At 40.9% G+C, this 26,536-nt stretch overlaps 1 protein-coding gene across 2 annotated transcripts in view; it reads left to right on the top strand.

The window, feature by feature from the left end:
- elmo1 (engulfment and cell motility 1 (ced-12 homolog, C. elegans)) overlaps positions 1-26,536 on the top strand; it is a gene marked incomplete at both ends in the record, with an annotated part of 60,741 nt that overhangs the window by 11,623 nt on the left and 22,582 nt on the right. Inside the window, 10 exons of one of the 2 annotated variants that reach the window (XM_083899957.1) lie at positions 1,132-1,231; positions 1,963-2,114; positions 2,214-2,292; positions 3,759-3,800; positions 4,107-4,157; positions 4,547-4,669; positions 5,662-5,790; positions 7,114-7,218; positions 8,383-8,491; positions 21,762-21,898. In XM_083899957.1, coding sequence (XP_083756083.1) covers positions 1,132-1,231; positions 1,963-2,114; positions 2,214-2,292; positions 3,759-3,800; positions 4,107-4,157; positions 4,547-4,669; positions 5,662-5,790; positions 7,114-7,218; positions 8,383-8,491; positions 21,762-21,898 — 1,027 coding nt within the window. The remainder of the gene's footprint in view (positions 1-1,131; positions 1,232-1,962; positions 2,115-2,213; positions 2,293-3,758; positions 3,801-4,106; positions 4,158-4,546; positions 4,670-5,661; positions 5,791-7,113; positions 7,219-8,382; positions 8,492-21,761; positions 21,899-26,536) is intronic. The other variant, XM_083899958.1, reaches the window with a different exon arrangement.

Raw genomic sequence — 26,536 nt, 5'->3', positions numbered from 1 at the left:
TTTCAAGAAACACATTTGCTGTTTTTGCAAATACAAGTTTTATGTATCTTAAACTCCTGGGCAAAGTCAACACTTTACCCTCGATTTAAATCTTTTCAACGTGGTGTTCAGGGTTTCACTGAGAGACACTTTTTCAGGTGTCCGTCAAAGTCATTTCTTCACGTAAATAATCGTAAATAATCTTTCACTAAGGTTACTGTTCTGCTTCTTTCATGTAGCATCGATTAGTTTACCATAGTGTGTCATCAAAATGCCCTCAGCCATCTGCAAAAAAACTCTTCGTCCTTCAGCTGTGGGTTACTAATTCACCATTTGACTGTTGACTAATCACGTACCATGCAGCATCTCCGTAAGAGCAGTGATAATGTTTTCTGTTAGTCTTAAGATCCTTTTCGTTTAGTTCCTAGAGTTCTGGATTTACACACATTTTAACAGATACAAGACAGTTCCGCAATGCCATGTTTTAACAGTAGAGGTCAGTATTGTAAAACCAGTTCATTAAGTCAGTATAGATTTATTTTATTAAGCTGTTTTATAGTGGCAAGAATAGCTGTGTAAGTTCAACACTAGTTGTGTGCTTGTCACAATCTTCTTATATTCGATTACATTCTTCATTTCCGGTCTTCCAGCTGTCATCTTAAATATAGCAGCTGTCTAATATGTCTTCTGCTTCCGGCCTCCTGTGCCTCTCGCACCGTGATCTGTTTCTCCTGGTATTTGTGTAACTGCATGACTTCATTCTATAACATAGCTTTTTTTTTTTTTTTTGGTTCTGATTGAACACCACACTGTGCTGCCCGGCTCCTGCTGGCCCTCTGATGGCTCCCACTGTTTCTTGGATGTGAGTCTGTCTTGCAAACCTCTTTTCCATTTCCGTCTCTCTATCTCTCTCCCTGTCACTTTTTTTTCCCTTTTACTTCAGCAAGCCTGGTTGCAGCATTGAACTTATGTTCCTCTGTCTCCGTCTTTCCTCTCCACCACCTTCCTCTCTCTGTGTCTCTGCTGATCGCTCATTACTCGTTATGTTCCAAGCCATCTGGGCTTTGCAGCTATACACTGCTCCAAGCCATCTGCTCCAGAGAAGTTTCCTATGGTTTGTGTGTCTCTTTGTGTCTCTGTGTCGTCTCGTAGTTTTGGCGATATGCTGTCCTTCACACTGACCGCCTTCGTGGAGCTGATGGACCACGGCATCGTCTCTTGGGACACTTTCTCCGTGGCCTTCATCAAGAAGGTCAGCCCAACACAGTGACTGATGACACAGAGCTGCAATTTGAAGACAAACTTAGTGTCATAACTATGCTGTAAAAGTCTCTTAAACGGCCATATAATGGTTTTCATCCCATTTGTGGTATATGAAAGATGTGAAATCAAAGTTATATACTGCATTTAAGGTCCAGTTTATTTCAACTAGGTGTGAAACTGCAAAGGACTCCCCCCTTTCCCAGGAAAATATGGTGGTCTTTGCATACAAGGATGCCTGTTTTTTTATTGTTATTATTATATGTATAGTAAGCTACATCTTCAAAACTTGTGCCCATTAAGGCTGCTTTAGAAACATGGTGACAAGACCATTGCCTATACAGTATAAAAGGTTCATTCTATTCTTTTTAAATGGCCATACTCTTTTTATTATTATTATTATTATTATTATTATTTTAAAGCACTTATACACATTATAATCTATTCCTACTAATAAATTCTCCTGAATGTTACGCAGTGGACCTGTAAGGAACAAGGCTAAGTAATGTGTATGACCCAGAATAGGGGCAAAAGTTTATTTGCATTCAGCATATCTTGACTTATGTAAAACAATCTTTACACCATTTTTACACAAGATTTAATCACCCGTCACGTTGCCAGACCTTTTACATTTCTGCATCTCTCCGTCGCGGTTGCTGCTGATAAATAATTCAGTTCTCTGCAGTTTCCCCTCATCTCTCCCGCTCGCCGTCCCCTCTGCAGATCGCCAGCTATGTAAACAAGTCGGCGATGGACACGGCTGTGCTGCAGCGTTCCCTGGCCATCCTGGAGTCCATGGTGCTCAACAGTCAGGATCTCTACCACAAGGTGGCGCAAGAGATCACCATTGGACAGCTCATCCCACATCTTCAGGGGTAAAACAGCAGAAACAGTAGAATAAATGGATTTCAGGAGCAGAGGATGACAAACTTTTTATATTATTTTATTACTTAACGTTCTTCTTCTAATTACAGGACTGATCAGGACATACAGACGTACACTATCGCCGTCATCAATGCTCTCTTCCTCAAAGCTCCTGAGGAGAAGAGACAGGTGAGGCATTTCACACTGAGCTGAGTGATGCATCTCATAATGTAGTGCATCATATTGCCATCAGCTTTTTGTTCTGAAACAGTGTACGCACTGTGTGTGTATTTGAACGTGTGAGACGCACCACTGTTTTTAATAGATTTGCAGCGTAGTGCAGTATCTAATAGTGAAGCACTGATAAACACACCTCCATTTCTTTCCTCTCCTCTCTGCAGAAGTGAGGTCGTAGCTCAGCCATGCCCTCATTTCTACACTCATCTGTTGTACTTTTTTTTGTTCCTTTCTCTTCCTCTGTCTCTCTCTCTCTTAGCTTCCTCAGCATTGTCACATGGCCTGTAGCTAATCACATGATTTCTTGCCTCAGCACTGTGGGGTCCAGAGATGTGCCTTGACATTAATAATGAATGATGCTAACCCACAGTTTTCCTCCTATGCTGCATACAAAGCTATAGGCATGCCGTGCATGAATATGCCAGACGCAGAGTGCTCACATTTGATTCATAAAGTCAGTGGGATACAATTTTAACAGCATAACTGTATGGTGTTTTAACCCTAAGAACCCCTTTTTTCATTACTGTGTTAAAACGTATATGCAGATGTGATAAGAATGCACTTTTGAGTGCCTTATATCCTTATATTCCAGCACAACCTATAAGCAATCTGATGAAAATGTTTTTTTCATTTTCACCAACTATATAAACACATCTGAGCTCGTTTTTATGAACAAAAAGAAAAGAAAAATGGTCCATTTTGTGACTTCTCCACAATTATCGCTACTCCTGTAAAATGAATCATAACTTTGAGTCAACAACGCGTAAGAAGACGAGAAAAATGCATATTGTAAATCCTGCAGATGTGACCTATAAACACGCACCCCAGGATGTCCATATGAGGAGTTGTGTATTATTTCCGCGTCGATTTACCAAGGCTGCACCTGCTGCACTTATCCGCATGAGCACAAAGGGTTAACCCTTAGAACACGGAGCAGTGTATATACAGAGGCTATAAGGATGTGCAATATAGTGTCTTTTCAGCACAAACTAGGCAATCAGATGAAAAAAAAAAACATTTTCATCATTGAGCAAAAACGTACTCAAAATGTTTAAAATCAGATTGAATTTGTGAAATTTGGATATATGTCAAAAAGGCTCGTTTTTATGAACGACAGAAAAGAAAAACAGTCTAATTTTGTGACTTCTGCTCAATTATTTACTATATACTACTTTATAGATATAGATAAGTTTGTAGCAGCCTGTTTTATTGCTGCAGGGAGGCGGTTTTGATAATGAGAATGCAACGGGACAACACCTGTTCATGTTATGTTTTAATACACAGACAGATTATATACGTCTCCGCCACCAGACAGTGATTTCTTTAACTTCATCTCAGACTTTCTTTCCCCGTCATTCACTCACTCACTCACCCTTTCTGTCTCTGACTTTGTTTCCTCACTGCACACGATATGGTAGTTTGATGAGCAAATTGTGGACATCCTAGATTGTCCCCTGACAGTAAGTGCACCCTCAATTAGCTCACCTTCTAGTTTGCACTGTAGATGACTTTAGTTTAGTGCATTTAGTATCCCGCCCCCTTCCCTTTTTTTAAGATTAATTTCTCCTTTGGGATGCTTCCTTATCATTTGGTGTTCTGTTCCTGCACACTGCACACAGTGTGGCAACATTATGTCTTGTTTTTGCCCGTTTTTCCTTTTCTTCACATAAAGAACCAAACACAATGTTATTAATTGGTGATATATTGTTTCTCATCCTCTTCCTCTGTGCCCTCCTTCCCACACCCCACCCCCCCCTCTTCTATAGGAGATGGCCCATATTCTGGCCCAGAAACAGCTGCGCTCCATCATTCTCAGTGTAAGTCTAATCATGCTCTTCCCTCCAGTGTTTCTCTGTCTCTCTGTGTTTGTCCTTGTCTCTCTGTGTCTGCGCCAGTGTGATATCCACAGAGGCACCAGAGAGGAAAAAAAGACACCTGCCACTTTTGCCACTGTCTCACCTCCCTGGTTATTATCTACTGTAGTCCCTCTCTTTTCCCTTGCTCATTCTCTGACTTGTGTTGAATCTAATTTCTCTCTCTTTCTCCTGTTCTTCATTTTAATCCTCATCATTCACTCCCAAATCCCCTGAGTCTCCCTTGTTTTAATTTTGCCGTCTTCCTCCAAAATCCATGTCTTGCCGCCTGTCTTACACTCCTCCTTCCTCTCCCTCATTTTTAAATTTTTTTTGTCCTTCAAACCATGTAGAACGTGATCCGGAGTCCGACGGCCATCAACGATGAGATGGCCCACCAGCTGTACGTGCTGCAGGTGCTCACCTTCAACCTACTGGAGGACCGCATGATGACAAAGATGGATCCTCAGGACCAGGTGGGGGACAGAGTACACGCAGAGAGGAATTGGTGATAAATGAAATATACACTACCGTTTAAAAGTTTGGGGCCACTTAGAAATGTCCTTATTTTTGAAGGAAGGGCACTTTTTCAGTGAATATAACATTAAATGAATCATAAATACACACTATACATTGTTAATATGGTAAACGACTATTCTAGCTGCAAACGTCTGGTTTTTCAATGGAATATGTACATAGGTGTATAGAGGCCCATTTCCAGCAACCATCTCTCCAGTGTATGAGAATGGTACATTGTGTTTGCTAATAGTGCGAGAAGGCTATTGGATGATTAGAAAACTCTTGAAAACCCTTGTGCAATGATGTTAGCACAGCTGAAAACAGTTTTGCTGGTTCTTTGACGAAAGGGCAAAATTATTATTATGAATACAAATCATTATTTCTAATCTTGTCAATGTCTTGACTATATTTTCTATTCATTTTGCAACTCTTTTGGAATGGAAAAATTGTATAGGTGACACCACACTTTTGAACGGTAGTGTAGAAAAAAAAGTAGTTAATAATAATATTATTAACTACTTTTTTTTCTACACTACCGTTGCCTGTGCTGTTGCCTACTATACACCAGTAAAGGTATAACTTCCTTTACAGTTATACAGAGAGCTATTTCCAAAAAATAAAAAAGCCTAAAAAAAAAGGCAGGTCTCGTACCCGAATCCCCACCAGGAGCACTGAGCATGCTACATCTGCCATAAGTAAACAACCATTAATCTTTTATTCAACAGCTTATGGGTAGTTTGGGCCAGATCCGGCCAGATTTCCCCTCCCCAAAAAAGTTGTTATTGTAGCTTTGCCCAAGTAATATAAACAGTGAAGAGACATGGCTGCTGGCCAGATAGCCTCAGGCACCGCAAGACCCCAGACAACATAGATGAGGCCCAGGAATTCTTAAATGATAACGCGCTGAATGAAAAGAGAAAAGTTTTACTATTCCTCTGTGCGCGTGCAGGCTCAGAGGGACATCATCTTTGAGCTGCGGAGAATCGCCTTCGACGTGGAGTGCGAGCCCAACAGCAGCGGCAGCGTCGAGAAACGCAAGTCCATGTACACCCGCGACTACAAGAAGCTCGGCTTCATCGTAAGTGTTTTTTGTTGTTGTTGTTGTTGTTGTTGTTGTTTTTTGAGAAGGCAACACAAGTCTGCTTTGTAGCTATTGCTACTGAACATATGTGAGGCCCATCCAGTCCACAAGGGACAGGTGATAATTGGACACATTGTCCTTTAGTTTATTATCTGCAGATTAAAGTGTGTACATGTTGCCTGGGCTTGCCGGGAGAGAAAATGTGAAAATGTTTTTCCTTCTTTGTGTTGACTGTATATGTCTTTAGCTCAAGTTTGTGCTTCAGCCTTCTTACATTTCTTTCAATCACTGTTTGTGGCAGTGGGCATTAGAGCTACACTTGATTTGTTTCAGAGCTGTTCCCATATACGCTCCCACTGCAGTGTGTTTGGTAAAGATAAGGTCTTGTCTTCACCAGTGTCGAGAAACCTGACCCCGAAATCCTTAGCCTGCTTTACATGCCAGTCTTAAAAGACACACATCCCGACTGTGTACACACACACACAAGCCATAATTCTCTTCTTCACATAGATCTTTTCACTCCTGAGTCATTGAGTGCCCTTTTTGAGTTCTTTAAAGTAGCAATTGTTGTACCTGAAATGGTCAAAATGAAAATGTGGTTTATTTTTAGGACAGGTGCATGTGTCTAAGGCAGTTTCCTGTCAGGCAGAATACAAACTTGAAGAGCCAGATCTCTGTGTCCTCCTTTCCTTTTTCGTCATCTAATTTACTTTTTTTTTTTTTCCATCTCTTCCTGTCACTTTTCCTTTTTCAATGTCCCGTCTCACCTTTCAAACTTGAGACACTGACGTGTTTGCGTGTGTGTGTGCATCCATGCTTTTAATCATTCGTCAACTGGAGGAGGAATAAAGTGTGATAGATCGTGACAGCATGGGAAGTCGCTATCTGCATATCCAAGACAGTATGTTCTGTGTTCTGTGTGTAGGTTGAAGCAGGCTTCTTATTGCAAAGTTAATGGGTTTTGAAACTGTGGATCTTTATTACTTTAGTTTCAATTATAAATGACGCACACTTCTCTCTCTCTCTCTGTGTCTGACCCTTTTGCACAAGCATATTGAAAGCTTCTTGAATGTTTTAAATCATCCGGGCAGCAAACAGATTTTTTCCATTTAGCCACTCTTGAACAGACTTGAAAGTCTGCGCCCCCAAAATGAACCTTTAAACCTTTAATCCGGCTGAAAACATAAAAATCTCATATGGGTTTCATTGCAGCGACTGGTAATAATATGCGAGTTGAGTGTATTATATTCTAAAAAGGTGTAAAAAGAAATGTTCTGGTGTGTGTTTAAATATACGTCTCCCTCCCTCTGTGTCTCTCAGAACCATGTGAATCCAGCTGTGGATTTTACCCAGATTCCTCCAGGCATGTTGGCTCTGGATAACATGTTGTACTTTGCCAGGCATCACCAGGACGCCTACATCAGAGTAAGCGCGCACATGCATTTCATATGTGGTTAGACACACACACACACACACACACACACACACTGCTCAGTCATTTCATACCAAAATCTTCTCCTCTCCAACTCGTTCACCTGTTTTTGACTTGTTCACCTGTAGTTTATTTGTAGGCTCCGTGGCGATGAGAACATTCATCACTTGGAGCAGTTTTATGGCAACTATCGAGCTCTGTGTGTGTGTGAATGTGTGCTCACTCACTGTGTTGCTGTGTGTAACTTTAATGTGAGGAATGAGATGTTACATGTCTTAAGTAGTGTAGCCTCAGCTACAAAATGAAACTGTCACCAGCTTGAGTGATTGGAACCTTGATAGTTTCCTTTAGGGCATACTGGCACATTCATATAATTAAGATATGTTTTTTATTCCTGCAGTGTTTTGTTTTTTCATTCAGATAGCTTTAAGCATCACACAAATTAAATAATAACTAATAGTTTTCCCATAATTGAAACATTTATGGTAAAACTACTTAGTTATACCCCTGTCAAACACACAAATATACTAAATCTAATAAGTCTAACTATCATATTTTGATATTTTGTATCCAGATTTACATGCAGCTTTGAGCGACATCACACTAGGTTAAAGCTTGTCCAAGAAAGAATCGGTCAAAAATGTCACACTCATGATCAAGAAAGAATATAAAGAAATCACTCATTACATTCAAGTGAGTTTACACATTGCTGATTAAGCCTGTCGGATCCACACATCAGTGATATAAAGATGTTTAGATTTTGTGTGACATTCACTGCTCACAGGAAGTGATTTCAGTTAGATTCAGTTAACTGAATTGTTTTTTCACTGCTAGTTTTAGACTTAGTTTTCGTTAACTGTAATAACCTTGGTGTATACACGCAAATGCTGAGTCATGTCTGATAGTATTGCTTGACAGAGCCTGTTTTCAGATGAATGAAGCAACTTGCAAATATTATATAATTATTACATTGTTGTTGTTCACATGGACCCGAGGGGAGAATATAAAGAGAATATACATATATTTGTAATATATTACAAAGATCCTTAATCTTCCGCAGAGTTGTCTGCATTTCCTCCAAATCACACATGACGATGAAGTGATTTGGTGTTGTTGTTTTTTTCTGTCTTCTGACGTCTGACTGTCCATGTTTCCAGATTGTCCTGGAGAACAGCAGTCGAGAAGATAAGCACGAGTGTCCGTTTGGCCGCAGCAGCATCGAGCTGACCAAGATGCTCTGTGAGATACTCAAAGTTGGCGAGCTCCGTAAGTCCACACTGACAACCAGACCCACACGCCCTCCTCACTCTATCTTACTTTACCTTTTTTCCTCTTATACTCATTATCTTCACAGTGAGTCCACAGATTTAGATGCCTCTAATTTGTGTACTTGTGAGGTGTTTACATTCATGTACACATCATTCCCCTTGATGCGAAGATGAAAGCAGCCATTATGCTCGGTAACTGTGCTGCTGGGAGTTTATTATTTAGTGATGCACCTCACCCCTATTCAGCCCCTTTTAGCCTTATGTACTGCCTCTGGGAGGCACGCTGCACAGAGAAGGAGACGCTGTGCTCAAGTCCACTCCAAATTGATGTGCCCTTTTCATTTGTCTTCACGTGTTTAAGTGTGCGAGTTGGTCTCACTTCCTCACTAGACTGACCCCTGCTGCTCCCAGTGGGGGAGGGAGAGGGCATTTTTAACTCAATTTTGAACCGATGTGCCCTTTTCATCTGTCTTTTTCCACACAGTATTTAGACTTTGCTGCATTGCTCTATTAAAGAGTAGTGGCCACTTTCAGTTTCTCTGCCTATATTTAAAAGGAGGTAAGCTTAAATTGTGTCATTTGTTTTCCTAATGGTGCTCGGCTACAGTAGGTATTAATACAAGATAAGAAGAAGGTGCAGTAATATTATTTTTAAAATGTGCTTATTGTAATTTTCCCATCCGTTTTTTTTATTATATTCTTATCTCTGCCAGCTTTAAGGGGGAAATGTCTCCTCCTTCCTCTCCATCCTCATCAAATTCTCAGTACACAGTCAGCAAAAGCAAATGGAAGTATATATTTAATTCTAAAGAGAATTGTGCTTTGTTGCACTAACAAACTCTAGATGATTGACGAGCATGCGCTGACCTGGAGACACCTGGTGAGGTAACGAGTCATGTCTCACGTGACACTAAACTGACCCTGTGTCCTTTTCATCCTAGTCTGTGCTCATCTACTCAGGTCTGTAATTGTTTTAAGGGCAGGTCTCTGTGTCTTTCTGGGCTTTTCTTATGTTGTTCCTGTGGATTTTAATCCAAATGAGATCCAGTGTTTGACCTTCACTCTCTACAGCTAAAATTGCTTCCCCTTTATCCACTGTGAAATATGGCTTTGACCTCATTCATATCAACATGCAGATTAAACCAGCATCCTTGTCCGAAAACATGGAAAAACATCTTTATCTCTATGGGTTGTTACTGAGAGACTTTCACTTCAGATATTGTGTGCAATTACTGAATTGCAATTACAAAATGCAACCATACCTATAGATTCAGCTTGAAATATTGAAAATATTGGGGTTTTTTTACAAAGAGGAAAATGCATCTATGTTTTGACCCTGGAATTTCCCCACAGACCTGCATGCTTGGTTTGAATCATAGCGGTCACCTTGACTTATAGCTCTGGGCCTTTCTGGTCCCAGAGGTTGCATAATGTCCCTCCTCACTGTGGCTGTAAGCCCAGGAGACTGAGGCGTCTATTAATATTTATGATGCGGTTAAGTGTTTACGTGTAAAATGAGAGGACAGGTATAAATTGATACGGTGAGCCCATAAAACTGACCTATCTGTCCATAGATACTGTCTGCTGACATAATAACAAATGGTATGTACATGTGGTGAGGACACAAAGGGATTTTTACGCACAGAATTAGGTCACACAATACAACAAAGTACATGTAAAGGGAATTAAACCAAATCCCCCTGCTGGAAATCGGGCAAAGGTAAGGAAAGACAACATGTTATATTTGCACCGACTGCGTCCCAAATCGTAATGTTTCCATCCATCTCTGCCACAGCGCCTGTAAATATTTGCTCACACTCACACTGAGCAACGTAGTCTCATGCGTCTCAAAGTAGCCATGATCCGCACTGCGTCTTCTCCTGTACCAGGGCGCTAAGTGCATTTTCATGCACACACCCCCCATTAGCCCCGTCTATATTAACACACACACTAACGGATGTATGAGTAGGATGAATGTAACATGGGCCGTGGCAGGTGTTTTAAGTGCTCGGCGGGTAACGGGCCGGTCATTAGAGGGAGTCTGTGTCTGATGTCGGGGGCATGAGTGTGCATTTCCCCAGAGGAAAACTGGGAGAGGAATGAGTCGGAGTCTGCACCCGCTGTCATTACTTGGTTGACCTTTCAGCAGAGAAACAATGAAATATCTGACACTAACGAGGATGTCGGAGGGAGTGTCTGTGCCCCTGTAAGGTTTTATTGGTTTTGATAGCGTGGTATTTGAGTCTGTGGAGTATTACAAAACTGTGGTGCATTTATTTCTCCCCCAACTTGAAATGTAGCTGTGACTTTTTCAAGCAGGTTGGTTTTTTTTATGTACACAATTTTTGTCACAATATGGGTAATGCCTGAGTCAAATAGGTGAAGAGCGCAGACATGATTGTGTTCTGTGGTTCTTTGGATGGTGATGTAGGTCACTCAGTCACTTTAAAATGAAATGTTAACAACCGCTGAATGAATTACATCAACTGATATCCATGATCCCCAGAGAATTAATAAGTCCGTTCAGTTTGATCCCTTGATTTTTCTGTGTCACAGTGAGGTTCACATTTGTGGTTTTCAGATCAAGTGTCTTGATATTTGGAACAGACATAGCTGTCTCCATCCAGATTACCTGTAATAACCTTGATGATCAAGGTTCCTTTAACACTTTAACTCCAATTTACTGCTGCTACTACCACTGCTATTCTCCTACTATTAAAAGATATATTTAGAAAAACACTGCAGTTGTACATGAACAACATATTTTGTGTGTTAAATTTGAAATTTGAACAGCGCAAAACATATTTACAATATGTTCGATTCCTTGTCTAAATGTGCAAAAACAGGCCAAAAAAATTTAAAACTATGTACAGGGCAGGGCGTTCTACCAACTCTCTCCTCTCTGTTGACAAAGATGCTGATTCTTCAGCTTCCTGAAAGGGCATGAGTGAAATTACCGTAATAACCACATGTTGGCTTTGGCGTGCAACTTCTCAGCTTTCAGAAACTATTGGAATTTTTTTTCCGATTGCTCGAAACGTCACATAACTACTGGAAAGCACACGTGTCGTCAGTAATGCGCTCGGTTTAATGCATTCTCTACATGTTATTAAGGTCTAGACAACATACAATTGTGTGAAGTTCAATAATAAAGAATGAAAAACGTAATAAAAATAACAGAAATACGTTTTAAGAATAGCAGCATTTTAAAATTAAAAATATATTTATAGATTAAATAGCTGCAAAAGAGAAAAAATAAAAGTTGTGTGTTAAATAGCAAATGCACAAAAAAAGCACAAACACTGAACATTGTACGGTGTCAGACAGACTTCTACATGTTATACTTTTTGTCGGGTTTATTCCTCTTCTGAAACCCAGCACCTTACATTTCTTGTGAATAATCTCGTACAGCGTGTAAGTCCCTGTGCAGCGGAAAACAGAAAACATGCAAGAACAAGGTGGTATAGCTGTCAGTGTAGCTGTACCCTGTAAATGTTTCATCGTGCAGAGCAAGCCCAAGAAGCCGAGCTGCTTCCAAAAACTTTATCAAGGCAACGAGAAGAAAAGAACTGCGTTAACTTTCCATTAAAAAGTTCTAGTTGTCGACCAAAACCGAATTCTTTTAAACAGGTCCAAAACATTGGTGCAGAAAAGTGTTGACAGTTAATTTTAGCTTTTTTTATTTAGAAATTTCCCAATCTTCTTTTCCAGTGCTCCACACCAATACATGGTAGCAAAAGAAAACAAGAGCAGATCAGTTGTGACAACAGCAATGTCTATTTAATAAGTGAGTGAGCCGCGACCACACACGCTCTTCTTGCTCACATTGCCTTTCTTCCTCACTCGTCTTTTCCAACTGTGCCGTCTTATTTATTTATTTCAGATTCTCTCTTTCATTCTCTGTGGATCTACACAAGAACTGTCTGTCCTCTCTCAGGCATGCTAAACTTTCATGCTCTCACTCCTTCTCCTTCCTGTGAATTTGAAATTACACCAATACAAGTTTACAATAGAGTTTATTTTTTTACATTTACAACAACACAAAAGAGACATAATCACATAATGTCACATAAGTTACATAAAAGTCACATAATGCTGCCCACTCCTCCTTCATCCGGCCTGTGTGTGTGTTCACTACAGGTGTGTGGTTAAATACAGAGGTCCATTTCACAACCACTAATTGGTATGTGTGTGCAAAAAGAACACATTATTATATTATATATATTATATAAAGTTATTCAGAAAGGGCTGTGTTTGGTAGTAATGGACCTGCCTGGTACTTCACCTTACGTTCATAGCTGTCTTCCATCAAAGAGCCAAAATTAGAACAAAAGGCCATGTTCAGCACCACGGACAGCTCCAAAACATCACAGTGCATCATGTGGAATAGTTGGATTTATCTGTAATTATAATAGATTGTATCTCCTTTTTATAATTTTTATAGATTTATATTGTCCTTGTATATTATAAGCATTTGAAGAGATGTCTCTTTTTGTAGTATTTTAACAAATCAGCAGGGTTTTGTTTTTAGATTCACTTTGTGTGGCACTTTGTGCCCTTTTAGTGAAATTGGGCACTAGGGAAATGAGTCATGAGGTGCAAGGGACAAAATTAAAAGCAATAAAGATCCCGAGTTGCAACCTAACCGGGGACTTTGCAGTCCACAGTCTGTGTCTTTGCAACTGTGGCTATTTTAATCAGAATCCTAAATAATGTATGTGTATAGAAGGCAAACTCTAACACATTAACATCTGCTGGAAGGACAGAAATAAACCTTTACGTAACTCGTTTCCATCTCCCCTACTTGTGTTGCCTCAGTTTGTGTGTGTGTGTGTGTATGCACAGTTCGCCAAACCAGCAGGTTCCTTCTAGTCACACACACTCATTACCAGGACAACTTCCAGTGTAATGACACTCCTGAGCATCACACTGTGCCCCTATTGAAAGCACCAACGCTTTAATACACAAACTCACACACACATACTCCTATAACCCCTGAGAAACGCCAGTGGGAGATTGAAATGCTGTTATGTGTTTCCACTGGCCCATGACGTGTCTCTGACGCAAACAGACTGACATGACACCATGCACACAGGTATAGTAGTTACTGTATAATATAATATAATTCTAGCTATATAGGGAAAACTTTAACTTTCCTTATCACTTTAAAATAGAAGTTATTCTTGTCTGTTTTATTAACAGTATCTCAGACTTTCATTGCTTCGGAATAATTACATCACTGACCCACTGAGGCATTTTTCTCACATGCCGACACAAGTCATTATATTATCTTGTAAAAGTGTCACTTCATATCCATCACAAATGTGTTTGCTAACATTAGTTTTGTTAAATTTAAGCACACCGAGCGAAACAGCCTGTTAAATCTTAAGGTCACTGCAGCTAATCACTCCCTTAAGTCTCCCTCCATGAATCATGAGTAAAGTGGCGAATGGATGTGTGGAGGAAAAAGTCAAGTGTAGAAAAAGTCAAGTGTAGAACCCAGAGTATCCCTCAAGTTGTGACACGAGCATCTATTTGGCCACTTCGCACAGTTGTCAGTTCGGCCTTGTGTTAAAGGCGGCGAGCGTTCTTCAGGGTTTTCCACTTGGTAGCCTTAGGCGCACATCAGCAAAAGGCTTCTAAATTGGAGTGCACAAAATAACAGCAGGCTATGACAGATGCGTCTTGAGTCTTGAGCATCCTTGAAGTTTTTTTTTCAGACACTCCAGTCCCTCGACAGTTCTCAGCAGCCTTTAGTCGATTAAAGTGGCGCGATGGATGAAATACAATCCACCTCGCAACAATGCCGCCGCTCTCATTTGACATCAAAGTGTCACCGACATGTCTGCTTCTTTTACACCCTCGACTTCTCTATTATCTCCCCAAAAGGCCCCGTAATGCACAGTAGCAATGTCACAATGTTTAGTTCTGACTTAATGTGAGCCTACACCCAGAAACGTGTATTTTTTTAGTGTGTAAATTTGTCTCTTTGTAAAATTAGAGTGTAGTTATAATGTTTTTATACTTACCCGTCACTTTATTAGTTACACAGGACACCGACTAATGTGGCAAGAGTCTGCTGCTGTTGTAGCTCATCTGTATAGCTTGGTTGTAACAAGAGTTTATTTGAATTACTGTTTCCGTTCTATCGCTTCAGACCAGTCTGTACATTCTCCTCTGACCTCTGGCATTATTTTTACCTTGAAAACTTTGCCAACTGGATATTTTTCGAAACCATTCTCTGTAATCGCCAAAGAAGGCTGTGTGTGAAAGTCCCAGTAGATGAGTATTTTCTGGAATATTTAATATCAGCCTTTCTGGTACCAACTACCATGCCATGTTTAAACTCACTGTAAATTCCCTTCCCTCCCCATTTGGATGCTCAGATTTAACTTTAACATTAGTCAGTTTGGACCATGACTACATGCCAAAATGAATTGATAAGTAGTTGAATTGGTGTATCTAATAAAGTGGTCATACACGACCAATGGTTGTGTAACCACAGACCATTTGAGACTCACAGCATCTTATTGTTTTCCTCTAGAAGAAACTGGTGCAAGGTGATAATAGTTGTTGGGTCTCAGTCCAGAGCACTGATGTATTCACTTCATATGATACCATATGATGTTTAATTGTCATTACATTTATTACATAAACAATTGTTCTGGGGGGAATTAGTTTTGGCCTCAGTGTAGCTGCATATATCCCAACCAATAAATAAAAACTACACATAAACAGTTGTAAATGAATAAAATAAACATAGCTCCAGCATTGCACATAAGCACATTTTTCATTTTGCACCGACTCTCCTATTGCACCCCAGATGGTATAACACAGAAATTCTTCATGTTCTGATTTATAATGGTACAAATTAGTATTTAAAATGTCTCCCCTCGTCTCGTCGTCTTCTCTCTTCATCTGCTGCAGCCCCTCTAATGCATCTTGACCACTGCTGGGTCCTCTGCATGCTAAAGTGGTTTAGTTATCGAATTAGGATCCACAGAGGAATAAGGCTTTGACTTTTTCCCCGTTTCTGTTGTTTGTCTCTAAGGCATCGCTAACTGTTTGAATTGAAATATTTGGTCTAAATCAACTCCGAATGAATTGCAATAGCATACAAATGGCTAAAAAGCATCTCGATGTACAGTACATTACTGCAAACAGTGACTGCATTGAAAAGATGGTGCTGACACAGCTCAGTGGAGACTCACACATGTGCTTATTTACACTCATAATGCCCTCCCTCTACCACCTTACTGTTACCGTCACATCCATAATGCCAAACCCCAACTTCTACCCTGTCCTAAAAGTTGTGATGATTGGCCAAAATGACCTCGCTGTGTCCTCACACCATAAGGTCTGCAACACAAACTGGTCCTCACAAACGTAGACATACGCACACGTACACTCCCCTTGTCACAGTTGGACATCAGGTCATGCTGGTATTGTAATTAGACCGAGGACGACACTTTTCACCGTGTATTCAAGAGCTGCAAGGTGATTTTTAGAGGGTTGTTTGTAAGTTTGTGCACATGCGCACACACACACTCACAGTGAACCTAGACAGATGTCTGGATGGCATTTAGCCCACACGTCTCTCACTCTTTCACTCATACACAAAGGAGCACAAACAGCTGCCAACACAAGCTCACATGCTCAGTCACCTCTCTCATGCCCAGGACTCATCTGTGTGGTGGCCAGTGGAGTAATTGGCTCCCTGTTTGACGTCACCGTGCCCTCAGAGCTTTCACATTGAACAGCCTCTGGTAGGAGCATGACGGGCAACAGCTGTCCCGCACTCTGTCATGCTTGCATCCCTGCACACAGAAAAAAAGAGTCGCACGCTCGCTCATTTCAGGAAGATCAACCTGAACCCTGACCTTAACCCAACCACACAGAAATCCCAGTGGATGAATGGACGGCGAGACTGAGAGTCATTTTAATTTTGTGAGGACATTGTTAGGATAAGTTGATTTTGCATAATGTGTCTACTTTAAAACCATTGATTTGAAGTTTCTCTCTGCTCTGGTTATGATGCATTCACGTCACATGGTTCCAGTCATAGTCATAACTTCACCTCAGTCTCAGAGTTGTAATTCCGAGATATAAATATGAAAATTTTTATGAGTCGTTTCCACTGGAAATAACTACAAATTTGTCAACACGCGAGTGCTGCGAGAGTGTGTGTCTGCGTCTGAAAGACACCGTTGTTTTTTAAGTTCTTGGATTAGTTGTGTTTGATTTTACTCGACGTGAAAGTCTTAGTAACAGATCTCAAGGCTGTAGTGAAACATAATCCTGCATTTTTAGGTTCATCAGTTTCAAGCTAACATCTGCTGGTTCCAAAATGCTCATATGTGACAATCTCCAACCATTTTGTTTTTTATCCTTAATGAATATTACACTGTTCTGACGACACAAACAATGTCAACGATGTCACCTTTGACTCACTAAAATTGTCCTTTTACTGCTTGTTGTGTTCAGGGGGGGGAACTTGATCTCAGTTCTTGATAGTTTTCATAGTTTTGTAGAGATCCACGAGGTCCATATGGCTCAGCATAATGTAGCCTGTTCATCACAGTGTCCTGTTACCTAGTTCACGGGTGGTACAGGGATGGAACATCTGCTCCGTGCAGATGGTCCAAAACCTTTTCAGGACAAAGAAAAGTCATTGAAGCCCATTTTCCGTGCAGCTAGACTTTGTGCTTTAGACCCCCCGAAATACAGCCATAAATTATGACTTAAATTGAGAGTTAATATTCACCCGGCTGCTACATAGCACGTCATCCAGCTACAGGCAGAGTCATGTATGTGTGATTGTGTGTGTGACTGTATGTGTGTCTCTGCGTCTGTGACTCATCCATCAAAAACTGTCAAACTCCCTGGACGCTCGATGTGTCCAGTTGTCCACCTCATCTCCACGACCACAATACGTTGCCTGCGGGAAAAATGGCTGTTTGTCAGCAGAGAGAAATGAAAAGAGGCTTTTCCAACCAATTACAGGACCAGTTTTTAGCCTCTGTTTTTTTGTTTTTTTTGGAGGGGGGGTGGGGTTCAGGCCGTGTCGTTTTATTTGGCTGTAATTTTCACATGAAATGGAGCACTTTAGGTATTACCATCAATGGGGAAATACAAAAAGAGCAAAGCGTTGTTGTAATAGAGCAGTTGACCAACTGTCTGTCAGAATAAAGCCAAAATACTTCACTTTGTGTAAAATAACTCACTTTCTCTTAAAATGAGACTCTTGGACTCTTACTTATTCACTTAATTGTGAGCCATTGACTGAAGTTTTACACACCTGCCACATTACGTGTCATCAGCAGTGAATATAGTGGTGCATGATGTCTTTTTTTTACAACTTGTATACAAGCGACACTTGTCTTCTGGGCAGATCCAATTTACTTGTGTCATTGATTTTTAAGAAGGCATTTGACTGGATTTACAAGGAGCTTCTTCAACATAGACTATTAAACTCAGGCCTTAATGGCAAGTTTTACTATGCCACTAAGTCTTTACATCAAGCACCTGTTGCCTGTGCTGAGGTTAGCCAGTACACAGCGGGGGTTGATTTTACAGCATTTTCCGGTTGAAACAAGTGGATGTTTTGACTCTACATTGTTTTTTTTATTCATGTTCTGTGTCCACACTGTTCTATGCAGATGACATACATACAGTAGGAGACCTGCAGACTATGCTGAACATTTTCAGAGTGGTGCTGGAAATGAGGACCTGTGTTGAATCAAACCGTACACTTAAGACATAAATCAGTGGAGAGAAGTTTAGTTGTTTTGAGTCCTGGTTTTATGGCGTTGCTGACTGGGATAAATACTGTAGCTTGGCTTGGTGCTGAGCAAGAAAATAAAGAAGCTGCCGGTTTTCTTGCTCTGTCAGCAGGTGCAGCCCTAGTATCTGTACTGTAATTGTCTTTCTTTTTTTTTTGGCGTCTTAACAAAAGGTTTGGATACTGTTACTGTAGATGTCTTGAAAATATAGAATCCATCTTTTATGTACAGTAGCAAAAGCCGTGTAGTTTCTGTGCTAATCTTTCGTATTCTGAATCTTTCTTTTCTAAGATATTTTACTGGAGTGATATTGTCCTGTTTTGTTGTCTCTAATGTGACCACAGTCTCCCACATACACTCTCTTATGCACATGATTAGATTAAGGTCATGTGCGGTCTAACAATTTGAAGTGAGAATGACGCCTCAATACAGATCATCAGTGCAGCCCATCCAGCGACAACATGCATCCACATTTAGATGGTGTTTTATTGTTGAAGTGTGTAAAATATTATCCTTATTGCCTGAAGCAATAGTTACCTCATCACAGTAGCATGACTTTGCACTCATTTAGTGCATCTCTCCCTCCCTCTCCCTCTCTCTCTCTCTCTCTCCAGGCGGATAATGTTAAGAGCATTTGTGCAACTATGACATTTCAGCCAGCTGGAAAGTGGCTGCTGTGCTGAAAAAAGGAAAAGGGAGGCACTGAATTGTTATTTTTTGTGTCATTTGTAGGAGCTATATGTTGAAATTCCTGAAGGCAGAATGTAGTATAGTTCGTATAATGCCTTTTTGAATTTGCAATGACAGTAACTATGAAGTGAGACTCTGAGTTTGTTCACATCCACGCTCACTCAATGTCAACTGATCGCTCTTTTTATACGAATACCTGCGAGTAAAAAATGAAATCTAGAATCGGAATACAGCAAAAAACATGTTTATATTTGGGATAAAAGTTACCATCAATGTAAATATTACGCTGCATACCTTGTTTTGTTTTAACGTGCGACTTCTGCTGAAATGTAGAGCAGCTGCACTCAAGATCCCGTCTTGAATTACTTCCTCAGCATGGGTGAATTGTGTTAGTTTGATGAAATATTTAGTGATCTCTGCAACCATTAGAGCAAGTTTGCAAAGGGAGCACTGTGATGCAGAACACTCTGAACCGCACAAAGGTTTAAGTGCCACCGCCCATTTTTAAAGTAGATATATTGAAAGTGAAATATTGGATAGAAAAGCAGCAGATTTCAAACACAAACCTCATTAATCTCGTGTGGGATGAACTGGGGAGAAGGTGAAAGCAAAGAAACCTGTTGGTGCATTTCAAACTTTGATTTCCAGAGAGTGTGAACAAGACAAATGCAAAGAATAAATCCCGGCTTTTAGATGCCATGATAGTTTGTTTTCATGTCAGAAACTGTGAGCCCCTGGAATCTATGAATATAAATCAACACAGTGTGTTTTCTTCGCCTCATCACAGTGATGCTTCAGGATGCTGCTGAGCCCAGTGAGAGGTGATAAAACTGTCTACAGCCCAGCATGTCCTGCCAAAAAAAAAAAAAAAAAAAAAACCCAGGTCAGAGAAATTTCTCCAGAGCCACATGAGACTGCTCACTGTCCTAATCTCCCAAATAAGCCTTGACGTGTAATTCCACTCACCTTGCCACCTCAGGGGCGCTGCCTATCAATAAACAGTCCATTTAGTCTGGGAGTCACTCTGAACTTCAACTCGAAGGAGAAGTTTTGCGAGTCATTTTCTCCAAACTCCTTCCTAGAGAAGGAGTTTTTTTTTCCCATTAATTCACACTTTCTCATGTAGTTTTCAATTTATTCCTCTCTTCTTCTGTGCCACTTTACTTTTGACTAAGCAGCCAGTCAGCATCCGTTCTGGTTCACCTCCATTAGATTCCTGATTGACTACCAGGACTGGTAGCACATCCCCCTGGATTTTGCCACCTCGGCCTCCCCTTAATCTCCCATCCATCACTCCAAATCAAGGCTCAGATCGCCTTCCGGCCATCACTCATTATACCGTGAAGTTTCAGTTGCTGCCTTACCCGTTCCATTGCAATTTCATGGCTGCTTGTGTGGCGAGACAGTTCCCCTGCTGCTCCGAATTGAATCTCTTTAATTGAACCAACTTTTTGGCACAAGACAGCCACTCATCGAAACAACAGAAGAGGGAGACACGTTTAGTTCCAGTGAATGCAGAGCCTTGTAATTGTACGCTCTGGTTAATATGGTTTAGACACTTGAGAGCGCCGTCTTTTCCTTTACCCTCTCATTCAGATCTCAGACGCTCCTCCTCAGAAAGAGTGTGCATGGAGATGCCTCGGCTCACTGCTAATAAATAAAGTAAGGCACATGTGGCTTTTGAAATTGAGAAATCTCAACTTAATCTTGTCACTTCAATGGGGGAACTGTCATTCTCAATGGTCGTTTCTATGAAATGAGCCATTAAAACATCGTCTCTGCCATGTTTGTGTGTAATCACAGAATCAAATTTGATCTACCATGACATTACTGCCTTATAATATCAAAAAATAAAAATCATAAAATGACATATTTTGAATTTGAACATACATTTCGTCTGTCATGTACGATAATCTTGCATCATCAAATGTGATGCAGCACATGTCGGCAGACTTTCGTGACGCAGATTATTTATCTTTTGAAGTATCAGTGTGTGTGTGTGTGGGGGGGGGGGGTATGTGTGTGTGTGTGTGTCTGAGGTTCAGACTCGGGGGGCCACGTCCTTTCTGTCTTTGTGACATATTCTTATACATTTTTAGAGCCACTAGTATAACATGAGTCATTCAGCAAGAGTGGAAAGGTAAATTAAACTGACCTTTGCTGGCCAGCTGTCACTTCTTTATCATTGTTCTGCTTTATGATGACATGTACTTGATGGAACCATAGACTATTTATATATATAAAAAAGGACATTTTCTCCTAGTTCACTACCTTAGTCCAACCCAAGAGTAACAATATATTGAATAGACACCAGGGGCGACTCTGCCCGGTTTGAAGAGAAGACGATGAGAAAAAGGAGTCTATGACGTCTCACTTGATTTACAGCATCAGTAACCATGTCCATGTTTATGATCCTACAATGTTTAACTTCTAAGTCCTACTGTTATTGCAGATCTGTCTGAACTGACTGCACCTCCACTCATTCATGGTTTTGTCAATATTGGATTCATGTTTTTTCACTATGTGAAGTCATGACATTTACCCCATGAGTGCTTATAGGGCTTGTGGGAATTCATGAATCCATAAAGGCAATAAAAACACACATTTTAATGAATATACCTTTAATTGTTTCAATAATAGTCATTATTTTCATTTTGCCCTCCAGTTATAGGATAAATGTAACCATTGTACCTAGCCAAGCATTATTCATAGCATTAACTAACAGGTTCAAGTCCAAGTAGATTGTATGTGCGTGTCAAATGACGGCACGTCTCTCTCTCTCTCTTGTGTTCGCAGCCAGTGAAAACTGCCACGACTTCCACCCCATGTTCTTCACCCACGATCGCTCCTTTGAGGAATTCTTCTGCATCTCCATCCAGCTGCTCAACAAGACATGGAAGGAGATGAGAGCCACGAGTGAAGACTTCAACAAGGTACACTACATGATCTCCCTGTTCCTTCTCTGCTGAGTGTGATGTTACTGCATGGATGTCTGTTTGTGGATTGTGTCTGTTTGGTTTTGTTGTTTGCTTGTTGTAAAGCCCTGATACACATGTCATTTCCATCACAAATCACTGATTCTCTGCTGTAAATATAGACAGGAAGCAGCACAGTCACAAACACGTCCTCTAAATTGCAGGATGGCATGTGCATCCAAGTGTCAGACCTGATTAAGTGGAAGAAAATGTGTTTTAGTTTTAATGTCAGCATAGAAAAAACATGCTTTAGGGCTTTCTTTTAAAATGGTACAGATGGAGATTCTTTTATTTCTGCCATTTTTTTTTTGCCTGACATGAAACATTAGCTGCCTCCACTGACTGAGCCACTGATTAGGCTCCTACATCATCTGGAGCTCCTTGGCGTCTGGACGAAGATGAAATTCTTCCTGTAATCTTGAGAATGTTGATTCGGCTCACGCTGGAAAAAATGTGTGTCTGGCCAGACGGTGATCGTAATGAGGTGTTTACGACAGATTTTGTGTGCCGAGATTCAAGTCGGGCATCAGTTGTAGCAGTCGGCAGATGCTGTGTGCCTTTCCCCAGCTTTGTCAAACTAATTACGACATCAAACATCAAGTGAGTCAACACAAGCTACACGCCACCTTGTGACCAGGTCACTGTTTACACTGTGATTTGCTGTGGTTCAGTCCTCTTCTCATATTTGGATTGGAAAAAGCCTCATGTATAAGTAAACTCATCCTTGAATCAGCGTTTGCTCTGCTGGTTCTCTTCTCTTATTTCAGTGTGTGCTACATGAAGATGAAGATTTTTTTAGTTGATCATGATAAATGATGCTGGGGTTGCGTCGTCCTCTGTGACTTTGGTGAAAGTTAAATGATGGAAAACAACAGTGTGAATGCAGCAACACAGTCTGGCGTTCATTAAGTGCACAGATCCAAGATTATAAAGAAAGAAAATAACCAAATATATAAAATCTATTGTTTTGTCACTGGCTACAGCATTTGTGATCAAGTCAAAGAGCCTGAAATGTTAAAATAAACAGGAATACTGTTTTTTAGGGATGTCCTGATCTCTGGCTTAATTATTGGAGATTGACTATCACCCCAATCACGTCTCTCCAATAATTTATGCCAGTGGTATTTTAATAAGATGCATTGTTTTGATCCATTTTGGCTCGCTCTGTCCTTAGAGCTGCAACACACACACACACACACACACACACACACACACACACACACACACACACACACACACACACACACACACACACACACACACACACACACACACACACACATTTTCCCCTTGCAGTGGAGACACAGTGGGTGACCGTCACTGTAACTCGATTTTACAATGACGCTTTTGTCAGTTTTTGCACATAGTTTCAAAGTTAAAGCCCTGGATTCAAACCCCCTCGTGTAGAGAGATGATATTTTTCCACTTGTGCAGTGTAAGAGGTAATCACAGTGCCAGTTAAGTTAACATAGAGCTGGTGACACCACAGCTCCATCCTCTCTGTCTGTCTCCCTCTATCTCTACCAGTACCTGCAGCTTCACAGACAGGTGATCGGGAAAATTATTTACTTCTCTGACTGTGACCTTTTTTTTAGAAGCTCTTTAGTGAGCTGAGCTAAGCATCCCTAATTCTATATAGCAGCTGCTGCAGTTTTTACGTGAAATCACCCCAAACTCTTCAAAGGGACACAGCATCTTCCACCTCCACCGGTGGACGGTGGAGGTGGAAGATGCTGTTTGTCTGATTTAAATGATAAAATGGACTGAAACTTTGTGTTAAGTCAGTGAAACATGTACCAGAAGTTATAAGACTTTCATTCATAGTTAAACTTGAGGGGAAAACACAACCCTCATACTGTAAACACACCTCCTCCTCACCCTCTCTACCTCAAAGGCGAGAGTCGATTGCAATCAAATTGAAATAGACGATGCTTCCCATCCTTCTCCCCAGCCTCATCCTTCATAACACGGTACCTTGGGATTTTGAAATTCAGCAGCAGCTTGTCAGTAGTAGGACTATTTGGTCTCAAGGGCTCTCTATCAGCTAAATGGTGCGTGTGCAGCTCAGCGCTTCCAGACTCAAATGCTGAGGCTCAGTTTGCTACGGCTCTGAACTCAGAGACACTCTGGAGACATCGGCTCCTCTGACGATGTCGGAAAAAGTTGCAATTTTCCCTCGCAATTCTGTCAACAAGACACTTGGATGTTTATTTTAAACCGAAACTGTCACTGACTGCACATGAAAGAAACTTTTTTTTTTTTTTCCTCTAATGCAGATGACTGTGGCCTAAAAAGCACACAAGAAAAACTTCATGCAGATTCCAATAAATCCTTAGTACGTTAGAACAGGCAAGTACAAATTATAAAATTAAGATGAAATAGAATCATGAGTTTTAGAGTGGTGGAAACAGCTTTATGAATAGAGAGATATAGAGCATTACATTTGGCTTCTTTTCACATTTCTGTTACAGTCAGACTCGCAGAATAAGGAAGAGATTAACAATTTAGACCACAATCTTTCATAATCATAAATAAACCAAAACAAACAGTCACATCTCTGACCCATGGTATCACGGTTACCTCAGCCCAGAGCCTAAACGGCCTCTTTTATATGCACTGGGTTCTATGCATTATAATCCATTGGGTTAGCCAACATGTTTTATTTTGTTATTTTTTATTATTTCACAGTGTTTATGGAATCGGAATGGGATGAACTCTTTTTCATGATATACATAAGTAAAATAATTTGATTAAATAAGTGAAATAAATAATATAAACCATCAAATATCAAAGGTCAAATAGATTTGTATACAGAGTAATATAATCCCTTACTCTATAGGACATAATCCTATCAGTAAAGGACATAATCCTGACCACATAGTAGTAGAGTACTGCAGATATTAGCACAGTTGGAACAAATATGCTTTGGGTTTTAATGATGCAATAGTCTGCTATATATTCTATTCTGTGACTGTGATTTTGTTATTTATGAAAGAAACCTCAGAGTGTAGCTAAAAAGTGTGAATGTTGTAATTCAACTCCGAATGTACAGAGAGAGAAGAATATGGATGTGACCTCTTCAGGGTGTGTGAGAGGATGATGAGCTGTGTCAAAGATAATTCTGGGAGCATTCGATTCAAATCAGATAGAGTACGGATAGATTTCCCTTCAGGTCGCTGGCGCTGAGCTTTGTTGAGGTGTGGAATACTAAATAAAGCACCTTGTTCAGGTTGTGATGGTGTTTGGGTGTGCACAGCATTTCTTAAATGCTGATGGCTCTCTCAGCGGCTGGCTCGTCACGGCTGACCGAGCACCTGCGCTGTGCATACACAAAGACGTGCGCACACACACATAAGCTCTCACAAGATATACTTGGTCATTTAGAACAAAGGCTGAAAAGAATCTTACGAGCTCTACATATTTTTGCCCTTTTTATTGTTTAAATTTCATCAGTAAAAGATGTGGATCTCCAGAACAAGAGGACGTGTACATGCTGTGTGCACACAGTCTGTGTGTGTGTGCGTGTTTAATGGAGGCAAGTGTGATGCTCAGAGCGCACAATGTTGGCCGTCAGGCAACCGTTTCCCCCTGTTTCCTGTTTCCATAGCAACCGCTGTCCAATTACCGCTGCTGTGCTGCGGCACTCTGGATCTGTTTCTGTGCGATGGAGCCACTTCTCCGCTGCATGTGGGCACGTCTGTGTTTTTATGAGCGTCAGTCACATCAGACGCTCGGGTCTTGTGCGACTGTTTGTCTCTTCATCCAAACATCTGTGCTCAGAGTTTCTCCTCCTTCTCCTCCTTCCCCACAGGAGAAAAACAAAAGCCTCATTCTCGCTCTCTCTCTCTCTTAAAAAAAAAAATATACAACCTCACCAGTGAAGCAGCATGTAGCCACTTGAAATACCCCTCCTCCTTCTTCTCCTCCTCTTCTGTCATCCGTCCCTTCCTCCCCCTCCATCTAAATCTCTCTCTCTCTCTCTCTCTCTCTCTCTCTCCCACACACATACACACATATCATGTGATCCGTTTGCTCTGCCACCATTGGCGTCTCCGGTTGTGGCGTGTGTCCAATCAGGGCATAAGCCTGGAGATCAACATAAGTGAAGCAGAGCAGCCTGGCTGATGCTCTTAGATTCACAGTGGGAGGGAGGACGGCAGATAGAGAGACGCACAAACATGTCAGAGTAGGGAGAGGATAGGGAGAGTTTGTCAGAGTGGTTTTTATTTTGAAGTAAAAGATTTGACGCTGCGAGCAGGAAAACTAAAGGAATGAACAACTAATTCAGGAACAAAGAGAAAAGGCAGAAGGAGGAGGTGCAGGAACTGTGTTGACAGACTAGTCTTCCCTTATTGTGGCTAACGCTGAAGCTAAGTGTCTACTCTCAGCTAGACCGCTCTTCCAAAGGAGCCATCTGCTCCCTCCATAACAACCATCCGTCCATCCTTCCAGCATCCTTGTCTCCTGTCGAGAGGTTACAACTCCCTTCTCTGTCAAAAGCAGGAGGGATTCCTCAGTCACTGTGGAGAGTGTCACACCACACTTGGAAACATGGAGGTGACGTGTAAGTATCAAGATTGGAAATGAGGATTGAGA

The sequence above is a fragment of the Microchirus variegatus genome (genome assembly GCF_963457635.1).
Source record: "Microchirus variegatus genome assembly, chromosome: 13".
NCBI classification, from domain to species: Eukaryota; Metazoa; Chordata; class Actinopteri; order Pleuronectiformes; family Soleidae; genus Microchirus; species Microchirus variegatus.
Note: the sequence above shows the minus strand (reverse complement) of the source record. Positions and strands in the feature narration are given on the sequence as shown.